Source organism: Neopsephotus bourkii, unplaced genomic scaffold (genome assembly GCF_033783945.1).
Source record: "Neopsephotus bourkii isolate Nb327-2 ecotype Australia unplaced genomic scaffold, CSIRO-AGI_Nbou_v1 NB_1250, whole genome shotgun sequence".
NCBI classification, from domain to species: Eukaryota; Metazoa; Chordata; class Aves; order Psittaciformes; family Psittacidae; genus Neopsephotus; species Neopsephotus bourkii.
In genome coordinates, this window is record NW_026901735.1 from 480,486 (window position 1) to 504,730 (window position 24,245).

At 39.8% G+C, this 24,245-nt stretch overlaps 1 protein-coding gene across 9 annotated transcripts in view; it reads right to left on the reverse strand.

Annotated features, from left to right (window-relative positions):
- Nucleotides 1-24,245, reverse strand: part of MACROD2 (mono-ADP ribosylhydrolase 2) — a 741,850-nt gene that overhangs the window by 450,728 nt on the left and 266,877 nt on the right. For all 9 annotated transcript variants that reach the window (XR_009727138.1, XR_009727137.1, XR_009727136.1 and 6 more), the window contains one exon: nucleotides 19,414-19,530. Coding sequence is in view for 5 of the 9 variants with exons in the window: in XM_061364765.1 (XP_061220749.1) it covers nucleotides 19,414-19,530 (117 nt within the window). In the remaining 4 variants the exon portion in view is untranslated. The remainder of the gene's footprint in view (nucleotides 1-19,413; nucleotides 19,531-24,245) is intronic.

Consider the following 24,245-nt stretch of genomic DNA (forward strand, 5'->3'; position numbering starts at 1 on the left):
TGGAAATGGACTGAAAAGCTGTAGCAGGCCTTAATCCACACAATATGTAGACCTGTTACGGAGACGAGTGGCACCTACAAAATGAAACCATAAATTATGTCAACATCACAGTAAAATCAAAAGCTAAATTCAGTGTGATGGATGAAATTTGTACACCGAGCCAATTCCTGCCCTACATACCATTTAAGCTGTTACTTCCTCAGGTAGCGCAGAAACCCTCTGATGGCATTTTTAGCAGGGTGATTTCACACTGAACCATTTCCAGAAGTCCTGTGAGATACGAAGACCTACTGGGTTGTTTACATATGTTTTGTTCAAAAGGAGGCTTTCTCCAGAAACACTCACAACACGAGGTAGATAAGCCCCAAGGAAGGTATCAGTCACGCACATGGAGTAAAGTTTCTCCTTTACAATCTGACATTATCTGCCTAGGCTGAAATACAATCTGTGTTTTCTTCTAAACATTAGGAAAACAAAACAAAAGCCCAAGCATATGCATTAAAATGCTATCAAGAGGAAAATCCATATTACGCAGGTGAGAGGTTCCTCTAACAACGCATTTGAAACAGCAAAATATGGGAAATACCACTGCATGCCTTCAAATGCCCGCAGAAAAGATTAGGGAATACAAAAGGCAAAAGAGGAAGAAATATTAGCACGCAAGAGCATAAGCTAGGAGTGCAAAGTCTGTTCATTAATGTCTTATAATGACTTCTGACAGCTTCACATAATGCCTTTTCATCATCACACTGTTTCAATTACGCACTCTCCACTTCCCACATTAAAACCAGCTTCCCTATTATTTTTCAACTGCTGCCTCAGTATTAGGTTTAAGCACTTATGTCCTTCAGGAAAATGATTTTATTTTCTGGAAGTTAATAACTGATTCCTTCAATAAACACTAGGGGAAAAGTTCCTCTGCTCTGTGAAAGCATAAAGGGAAAAGAAAGGGAAACATTACAATGCGGGAATGCTTTGTTATCTCCAGTACGCCATGGTGCTCCATGCTTCACAAACCCCTCGATTAGAAGCCAGTCATGCAGCATAGAGGTGGAGCACACTCATACAGAAACCTTAAAGCTGGGCTAACTTTCTCCAAGTGCTGGAATAATGATGAAACAGGCCATTATTTTTAACCAGCTTTTAAACATGGAAACGAGCATTAAGACAAATGTCTGGAAGCCTGATCTACCAACAGTATAAATTCAAAGATGGAGTTTGCTATTACATTACCAGTGACCTCCTGGGGAAAGATGTACCTTCCAATTTATTGTTTTTAACCTTGTGCCATGAAATGAGGAAATCCCAAATGGATGCATAAATGGGCTTAAATTCTTCCTGTATTTAAAATAGTGGATTATTTCATTGCAATAGGGCATAGCAAAGACTGGAAGATGACCTCGCTCCTCTCCATAAGAGGACAAGCAGTACACATAGCAGTATACAAGCAGTATACAAGGCAAAGAAGGATGTGTACTGCAGGGCAATGTGAGCAGATGAAAGGATCAGAGCTCCACGGCAGATCCGTACAGCCACTCCCAGGAGCAGCAGACCTGAGACATAACGAATGGTGTCCTCCTACGCACGCCTCTGAGCTCACTCTGGGAAGAGGCAGCAGCAGGAGGACGATCATTGCCCCAGGGAAATGATCTTTCCCATCCCAAGTTTTGGACACACCCTATCTCCAGTCATGGTATGGGTGGAAGAATTTTTTCCATGCACTCATAGACCACTCTGTTCCAACAAGTTTGGTGCATTCTTCCTCCATCCAGCACTGAAAGGTGCCAAGAACCTGTAAAGCAAGTTGAGATTTTTAGCCGTGCTCTAGAGGTGCCCAGAGCCTTACAGGGTTTGTGTTCAGAAAACCACCACAGGCAGAGAAGTGTTACACAGGGCAAAGGATCGTTTAATGATAGTTTACTGCAGTGAGCTTCAGCATACCCACATTTCCAACCACTTCTCCACTCATTTGATGAAACAATCACTTACTAAGAAAACTCTTGACACAGAGCCACAAACCAGAAGCTCCTTGAAACTTTCATGCAGCAACCAACCACCAAATTATTCCTCTTCCTTTTCCATCTCACTGAATTTTAACATTGAAAACGGCATGGAGCTAAGAGGCACCTTTTTGGACAAAATTCTGCATTTGGTCAAAGTTCTCAACTCTTCTCTGGCCCCTCCTCCCCACCAACATAATGCTTTAAGCCCTTAATTAAAGTTTATATGGCTACAGGGACACTCCCAGGCAATGAAAATGTATACTTGGAGGTCTGACAGCAGTATCTTCCATCAAGCAATGCAGCACATTAAGTAGCTGCAACCCTTTTTGAAGGCATTTGGATGCTTGTAGCAATCACAAATTGCTGAATATTCAACCCCAGGCACCTTTTAAGCAAGACTCTTCAGGCTCCACAGTGCCATATATATGTGTGTGTGTATATATATGTGTGTATGTATATATATATATATATGTATGTTTTATTTAAAGAGCTATTTCATGGCCAGATTTTCCCAGGTGCCTAATACCCATGTACTCATTCTGCAATCTCTCTGAACAGGAGTCTGGTAGGATCTTAAATCAGCACTGGAGTGCTTAGAATTAGTATGTATTAACAGATTTAGGCAATAAAATTTTAAGCTACTGAAAGCTTATTATTTTCATCCTTAAAATCTATTCATGTAAGTTCAGTCACCTTCTAATTCAGAGCAGAAGATTTGAGATTTAAATGTAGGTTCACTTGAAGTGAATTTAACACACAAAAAGTGACAGGAGTTGGAATACGGCTCTTTTGTGAATTGCAGAAAAAGAAAGGAAAGAATAGAAGCAGCAAACAAATTACAAGACCTGTCAACCTCGTTAGATATTGTGTTGAGAGCAGTAGGGATGAATGGGGACTTCCCACTTCTATGCCTATCACAAACAAATGAAAATATATGCATGGCTTTGAATAAGGTATTTAGGAAGTGACAGATAAGTCTTGGGAAGGCAAGTTTGCTTTCCCTGCTGAGAAAATAACCCAACTCAGTAACACTACGTTCTTTCAAATCCTCAGGACAATGATTCACGTAGGGCGATTCTATTTTGACTGTGCACTCTGTGTTGACAGCCTGAATTGGAAACTTCCTATGCTCTACTGTAGGAAGCAGTCCTAAACATGACAGCTCAAGCTGCAAAGAATTAATACCTTCAAAATTATACATCTCTTTATAAAGCATCTTTCTTCGCAGCTATCCCAGCCTTAATTCAAGCATTCCACCTTTCTGTTTGTTTTGTCCAAACGGAAGGCATTTCAATCTGGTATGTTATTCTTTCCATAATTTTGGAGTTACACACATCACCCATGTGCAGGGTAAGGCCAGAAAAAATGAAGGGGGAGAAAAACCCCAAACAATTTGGAACATTATTTCAGTGGCAGAAATCATATCCTCCGGGAAGACCTGGGCTCATTTATGTACTTGTAAAATTCCTTCTCTTAAGACTTCCCTTATTTGAAGAACAGGACCATATGCTATATGAGCATAGAGAATCACAGTGCCATCCACAATATCGAAACAGATTTCCCCAGATGGCACACTGAACTCTACAGTAACCATCGTAGCACAAAGGGCACAAGCCAGAGAAAGACAACCAATCTCTGCTTGCATAACTAGGTACTGCACCACTGCTGCAACCTAACCAATCGCTTTTAAATGTCACAAACCCCCCACAAACTACATTAAGCTCTTGAAAAGGCTTTCCAAGGGAAAAGTTTCCACCACCGCTTTGCTCAGGCTGAAGTGACATTTTTAACAGCGGGCAAGCAGGAATTTTGTGGTCTCAGAAGTCTCAAACAACAAGCACTATTCCTCTCAAGTGAGGCACTGCTTTTACTTCCATTCCTTTGTCGAAGCAGAAAAAGTTCAACCTACTATTTGATCACTATTGTCAAGTAATCTGAAAAGTAGAGGAATGTAAAATTAGAGCTCTAACAAAACTGACATACGCTTCAAAAAATCATTCCACATCACTTGAGGACTCCTGCTTCGCTAAGTTTTATTGTTCTGCAGTTTAGCTCATCTTCTGATACGTAAAGGTCACTGTTCCATGTATTTTGAAGGTTTATACTTATAAAGAAATGTCGGAATGGTTGTGTAGGTAACTCCAAAATCAATCCCATTAGGGTGGAAAAAAGAACAGACGCCAAAACTCCTCTCTTACAAAGATAAAATGTAAATGCTCTACAGAAAGTGAAAACAGCTCCTCAGGGAATTGTTAGGAACTGGGCAAAAGAGCAACACAAACGTTTCATTAGTCAAGTAGAAACTTGAAGAAAGAGAAGTGGGAGTGCTTATGAGAACAGCACAACTCTGCCAGCATGGTGCAGTAAGGGAGAGAGCCCGTGCCAGCAAGAAAGCTGGAGATGGGCTTTTTACAAGGGCATGTAGGGATAGGAAAAGGGGGAATGGCTTAAACTGACAGAAGGGAGACGTAGATTAGATACCAGAAGAAATTCTTCCCTGTGAGGGTGCCGAGGCGCTGGCACAGGGTGCCCAGAGAAGCTGTGGCTGCCCCATCCCTGGCAGTGTTCAAGGCCAGGTTGGACACAGGGGCTTGGAGCAACCTGGTCTAGTGGAAGGTGTCCCTGTCCGTGGCAGGGGGTTGGAAGTAGATGAGCTTTGAGGTCCCTTCCAACCCAAACCATTCTATGACTCTATTCCTGGTTCACTGACCTTGCATGTTGAGGTAATGACAATAAAAGGAAATAAAAATTTGTACATATAAAATATATCCTGTTCATTCCTTAAAGCATTTCGCATATTCCACAAGTCTTCAGACATAACAATAAGCTAGCTACTCACAAAGGGCAAAGTGCTGTTAGTTTTCCAGCCAAGTTCACTGAGTTTAGCAAGAATTTCAGGGGGGAAGTAGCATTTCATAACACCTCTTGCTGTTCTTAAAAACAGAGATACATAAACAGGACCCATTATTTCAGCTTCTTCCCTTCAGAAAACTATTCTCAAGAAAATTTCCTTCAAAATGAAGAAGGAAAAACCAATTTAATCGTCTCTTTCTCCACTTGTTAGTTATGATTGAATTCTCCATACATTACAATTACATCCTGAGTGCATTAAGGATGACTGAAAAAAAAACCCAGCAGGATTTACTAATGATCCACCTCAATTTCTTTTACATATTTTTAATTTGTGTTACAATTTAACAAAACATGAAAATGATGAAGAGTGTTCAGCTGGAAGCAGAAAATGGAATGATTGATAAATATATCACAGGCCCTGTAATCCAAACATTTTCTTTAACATAGATTCCACTTTCAAGCTTCATTTACAATCTCATTTGCACAGAGTTGCCAATCCTGATTAGCCCGAATAAAATCCCTAAACATGAAGGTGAAATCTCCCAGACAGTGATAGAACAGATTAGAGCACCTGAAGAGGTCCACTGTGCCACAAGAGACTTGCTTTTTACTTGGAATTACCCTCAAATAAATACCTTCAAACATAAATGTACGAAAGAAAGGCTCTCACAGTCCTTAGTTAGAAACCTCACATTTTAATGACTGAAGAAATGTGTGCTGTTCCAGGCTAAAAGCTAAGAGACAAAGATGATCACTTAAAAAAGGGAGAACATGATTTTTACCATAGTCTCAAGACGTTTTTAATAGGATAAGCAGTCATGAGTGATGTTACAGCCCACCAGCAGAACCCATAGTTCTTCATGAAGACCCAAAAAGCAACCATCTGAAAAGCCAGTTTCTTTAAAAAACAAACCAAAACCTGATTTTACAAATACTATGCATATTATGAGCCTGATCACAGATGAAACTCATGTCATGAAAGTAACAAATGCCTTCATAAAGGAGGATTTTCGCACCAGCAAATCATCACATGCCATCTATTCCTGTTGATTATGGCATTTATTTGGTCAAGTATTCACAAGTTAAAACTCCATGTGTTTAATCATAGTCTGGCCTGTTATAAACCATTATGTCTTAAGACTTTATTTGATCAGAAGGCAAGCTTAGACTAGTTCTTGCAACTTTGAGAAATTGCAGTCAACCCTTTCTCAACATCTGATAGGAAGGAAGCAGAAGGAATGCATTTTAAAATGTGTATGGTTTGATCAATGATACACACGCAATGCTTCAGGAGTTGTGACTGTTAAAAATGAAGGGGCATTCCCTGTATGTAGAGCACTGCACACATTACACCTCATGCAGTAAAAAGAAATGTTAATCATCTTTTTAATGCATATAATAAAACAAAGTGTAAAACCGAGATGAAAAATAAAATAGCTTCAGTTATTGAGCTCATATCGTGAATTAAATACAGCCTGGATTAACATAATGGTTTAGATGAGAAAATAGCTTTTCCAGATTAACTGGAAATGCCTGAGCTTCACTACACAGATACCTAATAAAAGAGGACTGGTTTGCTTCTGAGATGATAGCCTTTCCATCTCCTTACAGCCCAAGCTATTCCATTCAGTAGGAATGAACCCTAAACTGTCATTCAAACTTTAATGAAACCCAAGATTTAGACCCAATTGTATACTAAGAAGTGTTCCTCTCATTAGGTAGATGGAAAAAAATAGAGGTAAACACTAAAATAAAATTATCAAAAGAGTTCACATGAAACAGAAGCAAGCTGGACAATGAATGGAGAAGGAAAGACATCTGAGCAAGGGTGAGAGCCAGCTGGGAAAGCACTAACCTGACGGAGGATGCTCTTGCCAGTCTATGAAGAGACACAGTAACGATATGGAGCGATCACCACTAAGAATGACCACCCAAGAAAGCAGTGGAAAAAGGGGGGGGGGGAACTTTGAAGAGGCAGAAAAACACAGGGGTAGGGGAGGGATAATCTATTTCCAGGCACAGCATTTAGAGAAGAGACATTGTAGCTAAATCTGTTAATTGTATGCCTGCCATTTTATCAATTTGGAGGCTAAAGGTGGGAGATATAATGGATGCTGGGCTTGGAGCCAAATCACAGCTCCTGCTGTTGAACATCCAGCTACTGTAAGCCAATAAGGGTGCTTTTTATTTTTTAAAACACTGGTAGGTAAACACATTGCTTTCCAAACATCAACAGCACATCTCCATTGCAATTTCTCCAATAAAATACATAATAATCCAAATGAGCATCAGCCTTGGTTTCCATTACAGATAGCCTGGAGCTAATAGTTAAATGCAACACCCAGTATGAAAGAATCACAGTGAATTCCACTGTCATAGGCTGGGAGATATGTTTGGCTGCTTGGAGAATGTGGAAATGTGGGAGGAGAACAAACATCTGTACTGCACATGTGGCCAAAAAATGGCACTCCCAAGAGGTGACCACCTTGGAGGCACTTGTTTCAGAACAGGGCTCTATGCAGGTGGCCCTGCTCAAAGCCTTCACATAAAGACATTTAATTCACCTCCTAAAAGACCTGGTAGATTGGGAAACAGTTCTTTCACTTTACAGTGATACATCAAAATCTCAGGCTGCTCACACTGTCTGCTGCTGGAAAAACACAAGACAGGGACTCACCACACCTGAGTCTAACAGGAATTGCCATTTATCTAATAAAATAGGATTCTTATGAGGAACTAGATCAGATAATGGGTTGCAGAGCCCTTTGCTTACACGTTTCTGCTTCAGATCTGACACTGAATAGCAGTGACAGAAAGTTATTACCAACTGATGCGGGTTCAATGGGTTACCTGAAATCCACTGATACCCTCAGTTGTTCTCAGTGGGTGAGAGATACTCTGATACAAAAGTCACATCCACAGTTAGAACTAATACAAAGAATACCATTTAAGCACAGAATACTCCAAAACGTGACAAAAAATGATGTTCCTCTCCTATTAAAAGACAGTCACCTTAAGTGAGATTTGGAAACTTGCTATCATGGTGACCTCCCTGGCTACTGTGAGCTACACAAAGTCTGCACCCTGCAGACATGAGCACAGCCCTGAGCTCTCTGGGAAAGGACAACAGCAGCAGCAGGAGCTCTGCAGCTACATTTTCTTCATATACCACAGGGACACACAGCACACCAAACAGCATCACAGCATGTGTAAAAGGATGAGGCTCCCCAAAGTCCTTGGGGTATGAGGTATGGGGTTGTCCCACCATAGAGGATTGCCTTTCAGAGCATGCTGTATCTGTTGTACAGGGGATGTATTCATTTGTGCTGCCCTGATTTCTTATTCATAGTCATTGTGCCCTTAAAATACTGTTACTAAAGGAAAAAAAAGGACAAAAAAGTCCTCTCTCATTTTCAGTCTCACCCTCTGTGTATGATCGCAAGAGATTCTCTGACCCATGAACTAACTGCTCTTTTTGATAAGACCATCTGGTAGAAAAGCTAAATAAAGCATTGTCTAAAATCAACAACAAAAAGGCAAGGGGGCAAGAAGATGAAACCTTACTGTGGTTTTTAGACAAACTGAAGTGTTACAAATTACAGTAACTTGACAAAAAGTGTCTGGAGAACTTAAGGAAAAAACCCGAACTCCCAATTGCATAACTGAAGTTCCAAAAAGAAAGAGAACTCATGGACAGGGGAAGTTTAGATTGGATATAAGGAGGAAAGTCTTTCCTATTAGGGTGGTGAGGCACTGGAATAGGTTGTCCAGGGAGGTTGTGAATGCTCCATCCCTGGCAGTGTTCAAGGCCAGGTTGGACGAGGCCTTGGGCGATATGGTTTAGAGCAAGGTGTCACTGCCCATGGCAGGGGGGTTGGAGCTTGATGATCTTGAGGTCCTTTCCAACCCTAACTATTCTATGATTCTATGATTTGTAGCTTTGATAGGACATCCATGTATCTGCAAGATCTACAGACCTCCAACATGGATCTTCTTCCTCTTCACTGACTGCTTTAAATTCCCCATGGTGAGGACACCTGCATGCAAATTTGCTTTACTTCTACCCTCATTATTCCCAACATTCCATGTGATCAAACGTAATTTGGATTTTCTTTCACACTGCTGTTGGGAGTGTTGGATGGACCCTTCCCCTTGCCAAAAGCAGCCAATGCAAGAAAGGCCAAAGCGGTGGATGTGTCATACAAGAGCTAATGTACTCAGGAGCATGAGTTAGGCCAGGACAATAGTGGAAGCATTTTAACTTATGTCACTGCAAGCATTTTACCCCCAGACAAGTTTTTTTTTGTTCTTATCTGTGGGGTTGGGGTGTTTTTTTGGTCTTGGTTTGTTTTTCTTTTGTAACCTGAAGGGAAATAACAGCCTTGGCTGCCCTGGTTTCAGCCAAACTAACTCTTATGTCAAACACAGTCTCCATTTACAGGGTCCCGAAGCAGACATGTAATAAATATTCTTTAACAATAAATCACAACAAAAGGGAGTTTTTATGTCCTTCAAAACACATGCAATAAGGAGGGATCCCGGCAGTGCTGGGGAGGCATTTTTATTCTTTACTTGTGGCCAATTGTTCAAAGCCAAAACTCATTTTCTGAAGTTGTTGCTCATTGCCAAGTGCGAGATTCTGATTTAAAATGACCTGGTTTGCGTCTTTGTTTACGTTCAACTCTCTAAACTGTAAGAAATCCAACAATATTCGTGGCTCCCCAGTCAATTCTGTGTTAACTTCCCTTTCAGCTTCTCATGAATAGGGCTGCATTACACCAAATTAATTCTAAATGAACAGTCTTCCCTGGAAACATTTCTGCTCCGTTTGGAGTCGGGGGGAAAGAAGTTGTTTGAGCAAGATTACACCTCTGACAGGATTACACCGGACACAAACGCAATTTTGTACTTGAAGAATTGTGATTTTTTCAAAACTGTGGGCTTTCAGAGTGTATTATATGGTGTTATTTTTGCCATCCATGACACCTCTCAAAGCCTCAAGGGTTCTTTTCCCCTCTCTGTTTCGCACAGAACATGTGCGGGGTTTCCCCAGTTCTCCTGGAGGATTAAAAATGAATCATGTGGCTGTTAAAACAAAAAGCTTCAACGAGAAACTGTTTTCTCCGTTGTTTTCAGGGTTACTTGAAACAGTTTACACTCTTGATGACCTGCTGTTTAGAGCCCAATGCAGGCAACAAGATACTGAACAATATCCTTACTGTATTCTTACCTTCTCAAAACCGACCCACAGGTTTCATGCAAACACTGTGTTATAAAATCAGACTCAAAATGTAGTACAGAAGTTGCAAAAACATAGATGTGATCCAGACAGACACACATATAATTAGATATCAAAGGGGTTATTTTTAGTGTTGCAAAGCATTGCTCATTTATGCATTTATGTATTTATAAGCCTGGAAAAGCCTTGGAAAGCTACCAACTGTTTCTACTGAAAGCTAAATGGGAAGCATGCTTAGAAGGGTGCAGCGAAACACATCCTTTTCTGCCACACTGAAACATTACAGTGGTCAGACATTTCTCTGTCCATCCCTGTGATACATCACTAGAAATAAAAAGATTTCAGACCACTGTGTCTGAGGTTAAAGGGAATTCAGTATAACTCACTTTCCCAAGAAGCCAGGAGAGAGATTTGTGGGATGACAAATAGCTAAGAAAGTGTATGCAAGAAGATGTAATTTAAAGTTGGTGACAGTTGTTTAATTAACACTTTCTTCTGGCTTCTTACTGCGTAAATTATATTATACAAATTACACTCACCTACAAACCAGCATGTGGGGAGAAATAGCTATAAAAAGGTTTACGCTGGAAGCACTGTATCTTGCTTTAGTACACTGGCCCCCTAAACCTGCTCCTAGAACTCTCATCAGTCAAGAGTACTGCTGGGGCTTTTTGTTACCTCTGTTGTTTTGTTAGTACTCAAAGCCACACAGAAAGGTGCAAAGCCAAGATCAGAGTGAGTGCTGTGCTCTGTAGATGATGCATTTCCAAGTTCCTCTGTATTCCCAACAGGGAAACTTTAGCCCTAATCCAGCAAGCTAACAGCCCCGTGCTGCAACCACTAAAAAGTAACGTTTCTTCCCTGAGCGTTGGCCAAAAATCATCTCATCCAGAAACTATTTTTTCTTATCATCTAATTAACCTGAAGGACACTGACATCTATCCAGAAGAGATTAAGCGGTAGAACATTTGCAAGTCCCGCAGCGGTGTAAATAATAACGGCTAGCAGGCACAGAGAAAATACAGACACACATATAGATAAATGGATGTATAGATACAGATGTGTAGTAATGTATAAGTATCCCCTCTATCATCTGGGTTTCTGCAAGAGCACTGATGATAACTCAAGAATGTTCATAAGCATCACTGAAAAATCATAAATACCAAAAAAAAAGAAGGAAGGAACCAGAGAAATCCAAAAAGAAATGAAAAGAATCCTAATTCCTTATAAATATCCAGTTTTGCACAACAACAACCACCAAAAAATGTGTGATTTTGATACTTGAAGGCAAAACGTGCTGGATGATGGCATTTTTTTCACAGCATCTTCAGCATGTAAAATGATACTTTTTTTTTTTTTTACTATTACTATCTGGTTAATCAGTATTTCGATTCTTTCTTAAAGCAATTAAAACATTATTTGGGCCCTGCAGTCTCACACCTGATGTCTTCTCTCTGAAGAGAAATGTTTCACCAAAAAGCATGTTTTGGTCTGTGCGCTCAGTTTATGTGCAACAACGGCCTCAAGATTCCTCTGCTTAGCGAAACAGAGCTCTTTATAAAACCATCTTACAGAACCTTCCCATCCTATCCCTTTCTTAGAGTGGTCTAAAGGAATTATATTACAGGTAAATAACTCAAAACAGTCCCCAGCTTTCATCTGTGAAAAATATAATCAGAATAAATAAACACAAAATTAACAGCTTTAAACCTTAAGTAAGGAGCGAGGTTTGTGGGCGTGTGAAGGCAACTCAAAACAGCTCCTTTCACATCTGTATTATTCCTCTTGCTGTACTGCAGAATAGGCGAATGAAAATAGCTGTGTCCTTATTTATTACCTACGATCTGATTATTTCCATTTGCAAATAATTTGTTGTATTTTTGGCTGAGGAATATGCAGATTCAGCACAAAAAGGAATCCTAGACTTTGCTTGCAAGAAAGAAAATTAGGCTGCACTGTTTTTAAAGCATTCCAGCTACAATAACATAATTATTATTAATCTAAAGGAATGATATGAAGTTAATGACCTCCGAGAGGCTACAGTTTTAAACCTTTTTCCTACCCTAGGGAGATGAAGGATCAGCAGTTAGTGTTCCAATTCAAGCCCCAAGCCTGTGACAACATATTTTATAAGCTAAATCCAGGTTTGGGAGACAGGCTGCATATTTTTCAGAGACTAAACCCACATAAATCACAAAGTGCCAACCCACTATGAGGTTAATGTTGTGTTTTACTACAGTAAGCAATTTCTATCACCATTTAAAATGAGACAAGCAAAATTCAGGCAGACAAAATCTCATGCATCAAAGATTAATTTTTCAAGCACGCAGCGTAGGCTTCGGCTACTGAGGGAAGGTATTAGAGTGGGAGAAGCAGCAGCCACTGCTTAAAGGAGCATAAACATCTCCATTATAACCCATTATAACCCCTTCTCCTTGTCAGCTGACTGTAGCGACCAGAATTCTGTTTATTTTCATGCTATGCTTTAGACTTTGTATTTTTTATTATTCTTATTTGAGTAAAAAGAACCAACTACGTCCAAGTATGGAGGAAATAAAATATATCAGCCTTAAGGGCACAACGCTCTCCTCCAGTGCCAGCATGTCTGAGGAATGACTATATACCGCCAGTGTGGAAAGGAATATTCCAGTGGAAATTGTTTTTCACTGAATCAGGAGACATTTTAAATAGCACCTTGCACATAAATTAAGCACTAGGAAAGTGTTTATGCCTTGTCACTGACTCTCTGTTTCATCAAGGGGGTATCCAGAGAGTGAACCCCAGCTCACTGGATGCTGACGCCAGGGAACAGCGGTACCGAACAGCATGGGCAACGGTCACCAGCACACTGCACTGTAAACTCCATTCTCTAACTGCTTTCAGTAACACCAAGAATTAGCCCTTTCCAGAAGCTGTAGATGTCCAGGATTACAGGAAACAGGCCAGGGAGGGAAATTTGTGGCATCAAGTTTCTACCGCCTGACACTACTCTGTATTAACACACACACTGCAAGCCAATGGTGGGCCCAATTACTGAGCAAATGGTTCAGTCCTCCACTTAATTATGTCCATGCCCACTACAAGACCTGGATGGAGGTCAGTGTTAAATGACCAGATTGTATCAAGTGGTGCCCAGAAGAGGAGGATTTAGATTTAGCAGTGAGGATCAATAGTAAAACATTTCCTTTAGCCACAACGCATACATTTGTTAACTGAACAATCTGATGTGAAATGATGGTTTCCAGCAGTACATGCCATAAGGTAACCATAGCATGACACTACAGAGGGCACTGACAAATGCACACTCTGGTCCATTCACAAATTAAATTTTAAACAATCTATCCATTAAAAAATGTACATGAGCTAGGCTCGAATCCAAGGATAAAGACCATCCACTGTCATGAAGGAAGAGTCCTGCTGATTCATAATCCCACATTTCAACTGGTAGCTACAGCACTTGTCCTTTTCTACCCAGACTGATGACAGACCCTGAGCAGACTTGGAAGAGAAGATGTTTGAACTTGTTTAGTTGAAGTTGATAAATGCATTCCCCATCATTGCCCGTGAGTCCTACCTTCTCCCCTTCTGTGTGTATGGAGGGGGGGTTGTGCATAAGGGAGAGACAAGCCATAACACTTTACAGTATACCATAAAACCCTCTCTAAAATCTAAGCAGGTTTTAGGACCAAAGACGTAATCAGTAATATTTCTCTTCCAACACATTTACAGCATATGCAATGTATGCTATTGTTAATGGTGAATACAGCAGGTCATTAAGATGGCTGGAGACAATTAGACCAAATTAAAACACACTAAAGACATCACTGCATTTATTTTCCAAATAGCCATAAAATACATAAATTGAGCTTATAAAAACCCCGTATGAAACCTCGGCACAACTCAGGAGAAAAACACACAAATACGCAGTAAGTGGTTTTGTTAACCAGAAAAAAATCCTTTTCCCAAAGAAATCTTAACAACAGAAGTATCACTGAAGAGCAAGGGGTCACGGACCTTTGATTAATATTAACTTGCTTTGCTTCATTTGAAATTTAAATATTGAAGCAATGCAAAAGACTTCAGAAATACAAAAAAAGGGGATTGCAAAGAGCTGCTGCAGCTCAGTGCTGATTCAGGAAATCCCCATTTAGAGCTTTTTCTGGCTTTTTCCGTCTTTTTCCCGTAGGTGTCACACGGTTTGGGCACAATAGTGACAATAACACAATGATACCCAGCTAAGACAAAGAGTATGGAGACATCCCTCCTGGAAAACTAACAAAGCATTTATGGAGCTTCAATTATATTAAAGATTGTGGCGCCCTATATTTATCAGCAGCCTTTTTCAACTGAAATTGCATCAAACTCCAGTATAGTTATGCATCTTTTCCACTTCTCACTTGAAATTTTTCCTTTTAACACTTAAAAGCAACTGTGGGAGAAGACCAGGGACCCCGACCAACTGGGACTATGTGGCCAAGTGTGTCTTCTGTAAACGATCGTCTCTTGTTCACATACTGCTCATTTCTAATGCCTACCTTTCCAATCTGCAGACTTTTCTCTTCCCAGAGCAAATAGGGAGGTAGCAAACTGAACAATCATGCAAAGATAATGTTCTTCTGCACATCAGAACCATGCAGAAGGAAGTATCTGCTTGAGTCTCGCATATCAGAAATCTAAGTTGCTTGAAACAAAGTTTATGCATTATTATATCAACCACGGTTTTAAAAGTAAGGAAACAAAGAAAGTTCTTTGTTGAATCCTGGAAATTCACATCATACACTTGAATATTACGCCCCATTTTTCCAACTGATCAGTTTTGGTGTACTGGAGTCGAGGTTTGGAGCTCCAATTCCGCATAATCAACCTTTTAATTACAGCTCTGCAAGCAATCGTCAAGAAAATAAAGGAGAGATTTAAAATCACTACCCTTACAGCCTCACTTTAAACTAACACCCTCCAAATAGTCATCTTTTAAATACAGAAAATTATGTCTATATAATGGAAGCACGCTTTTTAATCTCTACTTCTTAATCTCCACTTTTTAATCTGATTAAACAAATTTAAAGGCTGATTCCTCCTACTGTGCTTAATACTAGCACTCCTCCTAACTACTTATTTCACAGCAGGAACTGTCTTTGAGAGCACATTCACATTATGACTCCAGACTGATCTACGCAGTCACTTTGGACCAGAAGACTATGTTATATATGCTGTTTCCTAAAGGATATTGCTTGAAGCACTAAAAATATCAAACAAACAGAAAACTTTATTCCATATATTACAGATTTATTAACAACATAAACCAATGTATTAGAAACTGCCTAGCATTTCCAGCAAGGTACCGCCACTGAAAGTCCGCCTTTCAGATTTAATTTACCCATGGTTGGCTCTTTCCCATATTAGAGGCTATAAGATTTTATTTTCCTAGGTTTAGGGGTTTTATTCTCAAACATTTTTCAGAACAAGAAATAAACTATTACTAGAAATAGTAACAATAGAAAAAAGTTAAGTTTGCGGGTCCTTTCCTGCCAAGGCTGGGGCACCACTTACCTGTGCTGGATGCTGTCACCACATCTTCAACTGGATTTAAGCCCGTTAAATACCTTGCAGAATGGGACTGTATTTCCTAATGTGTTCTGACAGGGTCTTTTTTTTATAGTGAACCTCTGCAAGCAGATAACAAGCCATGAGGCTGTTATGGACCCTTGGTTCCAGCCATAAACACAATTTACATTCAGACCATTTTCTGCCAGTAGGGCCAACTGAGACTATTAATCAAATGAGAAAGAAAACAAGCATTTGTACAGCATTTAAACAGACACAGTTTATCTGTTATTTAAAGCATGACAGTATCAGAGTACTGCTCAGTGTTTGAAGACCAGTTGTACAATATTTAGAATGAACCTTTCTTTAAAAGGAACAACAATAGGAGTACAGAAGTTAAGTAATTGATGATGGCTCTGGGAGAGCATTAAAGGAAAACATCTCAGAGCAAAAAGCACTGCCTTTTCCAGCCCTCCAAAGCGCAATGAAAACTTGGGCGCCTGCTTAGGTGTATGCTGAAAAACAACAATAGATGACATCAACCAAATTATGTATTCACCAAATAACTCAGTTGGCATTTGGGGGGGCTTTGTGTAGGCCTTTAAAGCACAGAAGGCAGATGGTGATTACACTGACTTCTGTAAAACTGTACTGAATGTTACATTAACTGGTAATTAGAAAACTCAGTTTGATTTCCCTTCTATTTTCATATAGAGTATTTTTTGGCATTCAAAAATATGTATCTTGGAAAATTCATATAGCACCATCTCTAGGCTATACACATGGTAATCTTGCTCTGTTCACACTATTAGAATAAAACGATGAAGAAAAAAATGAACTACTACATGTATTCTCTCCCCAAACACTGTTACTTGTGTATTTCACAAACTGCTCCGACTCAGCTGCAATGAGAACAGATCATGGAAAGCCAGCCTAGACCCTAAATCTTTGCATTTTTCACTCAGACACTACTTTTCAATCTTACTCTGCAAAAAAAAATGGTTTCTCAGACCTATTCTTATTTACCTTAGGTAAATACAGCAGTCAATAAAAATACACAGATCATAAAGGAGATTGCCAGTGTTTTTCATTTATCAACTACTAGCTTCCTGACAAAGCACACCTTCCCTTCAAGTGCCAAATTTAATTCCAGCTTCCTCTGAGAAGTCTAGAAAACAAAGCAATATGCTGCATGATCTTTGAATACTAAATCTCCTTTAACATGGAGTCCTCAGCTTAAGGCCAAGCCCTGCTTCGTACAGTACACATGCAGGCAGCTCCATCCCAGAGCAGCTTTGCTGATTTCAGCAAACTGCTTCCAAGGAAAGCATTTCAGGATGAAGAACTAGAGATAGGAAAATCCCAGGGGCAGGAAATGCAATTGTAACATTGTGCAATTCAGTTAAATAACAACAAAAAATATAATAATTCATCATGCTAGGAAATACACTTCCATTTACTACCATTATTCATCCAACTACAATCATGAGAAGGGCAGACAACCAAGTAATCATTGCATTACTCGAACTGTTAATGGATTATTGTAGCTGGTCTCCCAAATACAAACAGATAAGTGAAAAGCAAATTCACTGTGAAAGCTGGCAGTTATCCATTCACCTATAACCTTCAACAAACTGCTGACATACAAAACGGCATCACAGCACAACTGGATGGGGAAGTGCAGACCTCCCATCATGTTGCTGCTCTCATCACACAACTCAGATGTAAAACAGTTTCCACGGTTAAATTATACTGCTGTGACAAAGTGACACAGAGTGACCAAAGATATCCAGTGCCTCTACAGCTTTTAAAATAGGAAAACAGCCTGGGTTGTTTGATCACTTCCAGATGAATGGTCTAAAAGGTAAAATAATTTAGTGAGCCTACAACCAAAAGCTTCTAAAGGGAAAACTAAAAGAAAACAGCAGTCGGTGAACACAAGTATGTTTTAAGGAAAAGATGTAAGAAATCAAGAGTATCCAGATCTCAGCTTCTGCACGCAAACTGTACACTAACCTCTCCGTGCCTGTTTGTCAGTTAATGTGTCGTGTGTCCCCCCGCCATGTTGATGCATGATCAAATCCAAATAGACATGTCTTTGATGCAATTTCAATTCCTAGGCATATTGATTAAGCAGAATATTGACTTTTCTCTATGTCTGGTTACAGGTTTTATTTCCAACTGCTAGTGATAATGGGTTTTCTCATGGTTTTATTATTCCTACATAAAGCACAGAACAAAAAAAATCCCTACAGTCTTCAGACAGGATCCTGTTCTACACACCTAACTTAAGCAAGACCCATTAAACTGCCATAAAACTTAAAAGGAGGCCATGCCTCAGACATGACCCTTTCTGTTTCTAACACAGTTCAGTGTTCATTGCTTTGATGCCTTGTATTTCATTTCTCTCATTAAAACACACGGGAGGAATTATGCACCTACGGATGAGCAGCTTTTCTGTCCCTCCCAAGATATTTTTTTTGTTGACGGGGAAGAATTAAACATCAAAAATCCCCATCAGAGTAAATGACAGTGTGCTCTATAACAATGCTACCCGTTTTACAGGACACTGGTGAAGTTTTTGGCCATATATAAACCAAACATAACTATGACATTGAATCTTCCTCAACAGTTTCCCTGACCTCTAGTCCAAATCACTTTTCATAAATAACCATTAATATGTGGTGAAGGTCTGTATGAAATATGGCAAAGTTTTCCCGTACATAGCAATTAGCACTGTCAAGGAAATAATTGGTGGCTCTCATCATCATCATAGAAGGTGCCAACAAATGACTGGGAACATAGCGTTCTTCTTTACCTAAGGCACCAAGGGCCACAGGAACCTAAAAAGCCACCTGCTACTGCAGCAGGCATTTGACTTTACCTGAAAAATGTGTAGATCTAAATACTTTTGAATGAGCCATGTTCCTAGTGAAGACTGCAGATAAAAAGCGAGAGAGCTTAAATTCCAGTTCTATGCTGTTTGTAATGTGTTTGTAATGCTTTCCTGGCATTTGTACCACCACATCTTAACATACTATTCTGTAAGATTCTAACTTGCAGAGGTTTCCTACTGTTTGTTCGTACATAATGGATTGGCCAAGCAATGTGCTGTCAGCATGTTAATTTTTTCCTAGACAAGTTCAGCATCTACACAACAAGGTCAAATAGCTGACTTCCTATTTTAAAAAGGATGGGAATTATGACAATTCCACTTTCAAAGTGCAAAAACATTCCGGCACTGAGCTGCACGCTGTCGAAAGCTAAAGTGTGACAGATGCCTTCCCAGTAATTGCCAATCAGCCTCTACGTAGCAGCTGAAAACACAATACATCACTTTGATCTCCGCAGCTCTCAAAGTATTCATAATCAAGGAATCCACAGAAGAACATGAAATATACAACATTTCCCAAAACTCTCTCCGTGGATCTTAAATATGGTAATGTATATTTTGTTCATACTTCATAAAGCATTTCCCATCTTTTATTATGCATATGAAATGATAGGTTTTGGCTTGCAAAAAATAAACATGAAAGATGTTTTATATTTTAGAGACATGTAGGTTTTCATTGGATAACATAGGTGAAATAATCATTTAGAAAAGCCTGAATTGCTTTGAGGGGAAGACATTATTACAGAACATCCTTAATTAAGTCCCACTGCTAATTTTGTAAAATGAATACCTTGTTGAATTAGACTACAGGGAAATAAAGCCTGCATACCAGCTCCACGTGCTTAGAACAAGACGAAACCGCGGAGAGAGCCTTGACTTACATTTTGCAGGTAGGTCATATCCACACGTGATTTTGGCTTGTCCCGTCTCACAGCCACTCAGGTTGCGGCATTCAGCAAGTAAGCAGGGCCCAGCAGCTCTGTGTATGCAGCCATCCACTGCAAAGGAAACCCAGAAACTGTCATGTATTAAAAGCCAGTCTTTCTGTTGCCTTCACACTAATACAGTCACAAACGTTTACTGCTCGTGTTCACATTCCCAGTGCAGACCTCCTCATCTATACAGATATACACAAACTTCTTTTCTGCCAGAATTAGTCCATGTGTCTACCAAAGAAATGATATTTAGTCAACTTCTGCTAACTGCAAACACCTAGATGAGCTAAAGCAGAATTAAGATTTCAAGGTTGGAAAAAGGTCTTATTCAAGGCTCTAAGAAAGTCTCATGAAAAGCTACAAAAACAAGTTTGATCCCAGCTAAGTGCAAGCCTCTCTTTCACTACATACCTCTGGTACTTCTACAGTTAAGCAGACTACTTAATGTCACCATCCTACTAATGCCTTATACAAAAATCCAATCCAATGCTTATAGATTTGAAATCTAAAAATTACCTTGTTTTGACCTTTTTTCCATTTTTTAATTCTGCATTATTCACGCAATACCTTGGAGTTAATGAAATAATAATTACTGAAGGTTGCAATTGCAGCTAAGTATGCAAGAAAATTAGTAGAGTGCATAGATCTTATTACTCTTGAGAGTCAGCAAAAGAATAGTAGCAGTGGCAAAGAATAAAAAATGGCTGCTGGCACAGCATTTCTGCCCTCTCAACATGCAATCAAAGACATCATTTACTGTAATTATGGCAAAAAGTTCAGAAAAGGGAAACAAATAAGGGAAATCCTGTGTGAATGAACATGTTAACTGCAGTAAGGCCCTAAATCAGCAGCAATGATGAAGTTCAACTACGAGAAATGGTATCAATTCAAAAAAGGTAAAAGAAGCTCAAACAAAGGGCTAAACAAATACTTCTGGAGACAAGAAAGGAAGATTCTGCATGCATGTAGTTCAATATTTAGTTCAGGTTTTATTTCAGATTTAATCAGTTCAAGGTTACAGCAGTACCCAACGATATGTCTGAAGCAAATAAACCAGAAAAGCTTTGGAAAGCCAAGCATTGATGAATTTCTAACAGATGCCCAATAAACTGTGTAGGTCTCTATGGGCTAGCATAGCAAGGTTTGAGTAATACAAGGCTTGGTCACACAGTGTGCCTACCAGCCATTCACTGCCCTGGTACTGGGATGCAGGGAGACTGGGCAACCCTCACTCCAAGCTGTTTTGTGGACCTGTGTAATGAATGGCAACCCAGCTGAGAGCTGATTCCCTCTGATGACTAAGAGACGTAACAAAGTATGTTTTTGTCAAAGTGCATTTGGTAGAGTATATATGTTTGTGATCGTAGTGACTGTTTGTTGGAAAAAGGCAGGAAAACAGAGGTGTGAAGCTGTTCTATGACCTTCACACTTGGGCACACCATGGCGCCTGGCCAATGCTCCCAGCGTGGACAACAGTGAGATCATGAGAAACTGCATGGCCCCCCCGAGTAAACAAGAGAGATCTGGCATAAAGCCTTGTTTTTCTAAGGGTATAAAAGCAGGACCCTCTTTTAGCTGAATCTGAAGCCTCACCTATGGGTAGATGCACCACACAGGAATTTTCCCAATTACCTCAGACTCCCAGCATCGGCTACAACGGGGCTTCCCAGCTTGAAGTGTGGGGCTGGATATTGATTCAGTGATAATTTGTAATGTATTTCTTCTTGGCCTCTGTTCTCTTTACACAGTAATGATTAGATGCATTGCTCATTTTCTTCTGTACTTACACATATATAAAAGACATATATCTGATTTGCTTTATTGTACTTATTTACTATATATATATATACACCCAATTCACATTAGTGTGCTTGTTTTCTTGAGTGTCCTTATTCACTTTAGTGTTCTTGTTTAATAAACTGTACATGCTGCACAAGAAGTGTGTGGTCTTTTTGTTGCACCCTGCCTGTCAGCAGAACACCCTGCAAAGGAAATGGTGACTGGCATTGCTGGTTAAGGTCAAGGCTGGTTTTGCAAGGTGTTGAGTATCTCCCTCAAGGAGAAGGGCAGATAATATCTTGATCTGAATGAAGCCGCCTTCTACTGTGTGTGAAATAAAACTGATTGTCTTTTCTGAGGTGTCCTCTGCCAGTTAATATTCAGATGCCACAGTGAAACTGGTGAAGTGGTTCACTGCAATGATCCATACTCAGCTTGGACATGGTGCCACCAGTTTTAGAAATGACATTTTGGACTACTTTCTATGAAACAGAAAGAGAATCACAGAATCATGTGAATTTGCACTTTCAATGACACATTATATACGCTCTTGTTGCAAAGAAGGTGGATGCCACCAGCTATAAGCACATCAGGCAATCTCTGCGCCAAGACATCGAGTCTTCTTCCTCCACCTTAGCTGAACTTTTGTTTATAACTTCCCCAAAATCTCTGCTTAACACACTCCAAGATGCTAATGCAAGAATAACACTTTGTAACCTCGAGGGGAAAAAAGAATGCCTGAAATCTATCCTGTGCTCAGAATGTCCGATTTAATTATTTTCACTTAATTACTAAATGCTTTTCCAAACCAAGCAGGATAAGTAAACCAGGGTGTGTTGAAACCTCAAGTATATTTTTATGAGCACCAGCACCACCACGATCTTTACCAACATTAATATTTCCTGAGACATTAACATAAAAATAGCACTGATGCTTAGGAGTGGTACTTTCTGCAGGATTCTTTACAGAGGAAGAAGTCTTTCACCTCAGGATTACTGGACAAGGGCTCAAGTCCATGCAATTATTCCCTTGGCAGCGGATCAATCATTTCCACCCCTGAGATCCTTCTTGTCCCCAACAAATAGGCACCCTCCCTGAGCAGAGTCTGTGCAATGATTTGTTCAGGTGCCCTCTCCACCAACTCATCTGGACAAATCAACTGCTTTTTCAGTTCCCTTTAACACAAGTCCAGCTCAGAGCTCAGCCAAACAGCAGAACCTGCAAAGAGAAACCACTGCCTCTGGCAGGGAAATGGAAACCCAGGCTTGCCACTTCTAAATCTGCAATGTATTAACGTCCCTAATACGTCAGCATACCAAGTGCCAGAACAGCTGGGACGGGCAACACGGTTCCCCATCACTAAACCATCTCATGACGGAAGCATGCTCTTAATGCACATATAGCTACAATACAGACGATTTATCACTAGTTTCCCGGAGCTGGTTCCACACAGGTCCATGTCCAGTCTTTATAATGGAAGCAGCCTCCAGGAAGATGAAAACATAATTGAAAAAAATTGAATTCTTAACGGAGGAAAATCAATTTAATCATAACCAGTTTTGACATGTGACAAGGAAAATGGAAGACATCTGCCAAAACCAAACAAGTAGACGTGCATATTTCCCTTATAAAGGTGGCATAACAGAAAATGATTGAATACTTCAGACAGGCATAGATGGAAATGCAGACATTAGCATTTGATACACTTCAGTGACTGATGACACAGAAGAATGAAGGAGTTGGGGGGAAACCACCACCAGAAGAAAACCCAAATAACCCCTGAAAAAACAAACACCAAACCACCCCCAATTTTCTGAATAACCTCTTTTTTTGTACCATACATTATTAAATACTCGAGCAGAGATGACCTCTGGCATCTGTATGCATTTTCCATTTAATACAACTCAATAAATCATGCTAGAAACAAATAAAATACACAATCTATTACACAAGTTTGATAATTCTGAAAGTAAAAAGCCAAGCAGTGAAATGTGCTGCCAAATATGAGCACTCTGCATAATATAAAGAAGAATATTTGCAATGGTAGAGTAGATTAGCAGATCTAAATGAGAGACTTCAGCCTCTGCTAAAACATGTCTTAGCTGTTACTAATTCATTTTAAAAAAGCCATGGAATGGGCATGCACAAAACATTTGTGTGAGATATTTTGCCTCCTGGAAGTGTGCACTGACTAGTAATGGAAGTGTGAGTATTGTCAGCATGGAAACTTTATGGAAATTACAGATAATAGCAACAACCTCAGGAGGGCACAATGATGGCCAAAGATATATTGTCATTGTGTAGTAAGGAGGAAGAGATTCACTTGATAGTAGTGGCATGCTGCCAAATTACTTTTATAGGAAAGTGATGAATCTTTGATGTAATGGCTCCAGATCCTTCATCTGTATCATCAGTTTGAGAGATGCTCATCTGCATTTTTGAAAACATATTTGGAAAATGTTAAACCATATCCCACTGTTCCTTCCCTGGAATTTCTTTGTCTTATGGTCCTGGCTTGCATCATGTGGCAGTGATAAGGAATCAGGCATTAGCACTGTTTTCTACAACCGATGAAGAATGCTGCTTTACTTTGAAGCTATCACTCTGCTTCACAGTATGCCTCTTTTCTACAGGCTGCCTTGCTGTCTAGGTTTATGGAAATCACATATATACTTTTGGTCATTTACACACACAAGTGACCTGTCGTTTCACAGCTATGAGAAAGATGTGGGACAATTCCACAGACAAAACTATCAATCTTAACTGACAACAAATCCCATCTCTGGTCTGCATGGTCATAATTGGGCAATTCTAAGTACTAGTAACACTTGAAGGTACTAAAGACAGGGCTGCTAAGCACCCCGACTGATACTGTGCTTTTTGATATGAGTTTCATGCTTATAAACCAAGCTGTTTCTAAGGAATGTTGATAGCAGTAATAGTCAAAGAGTTCTGTCCAGAGCCATCAGTGAGGTGGCAAATACCCACTGGATGGTCCC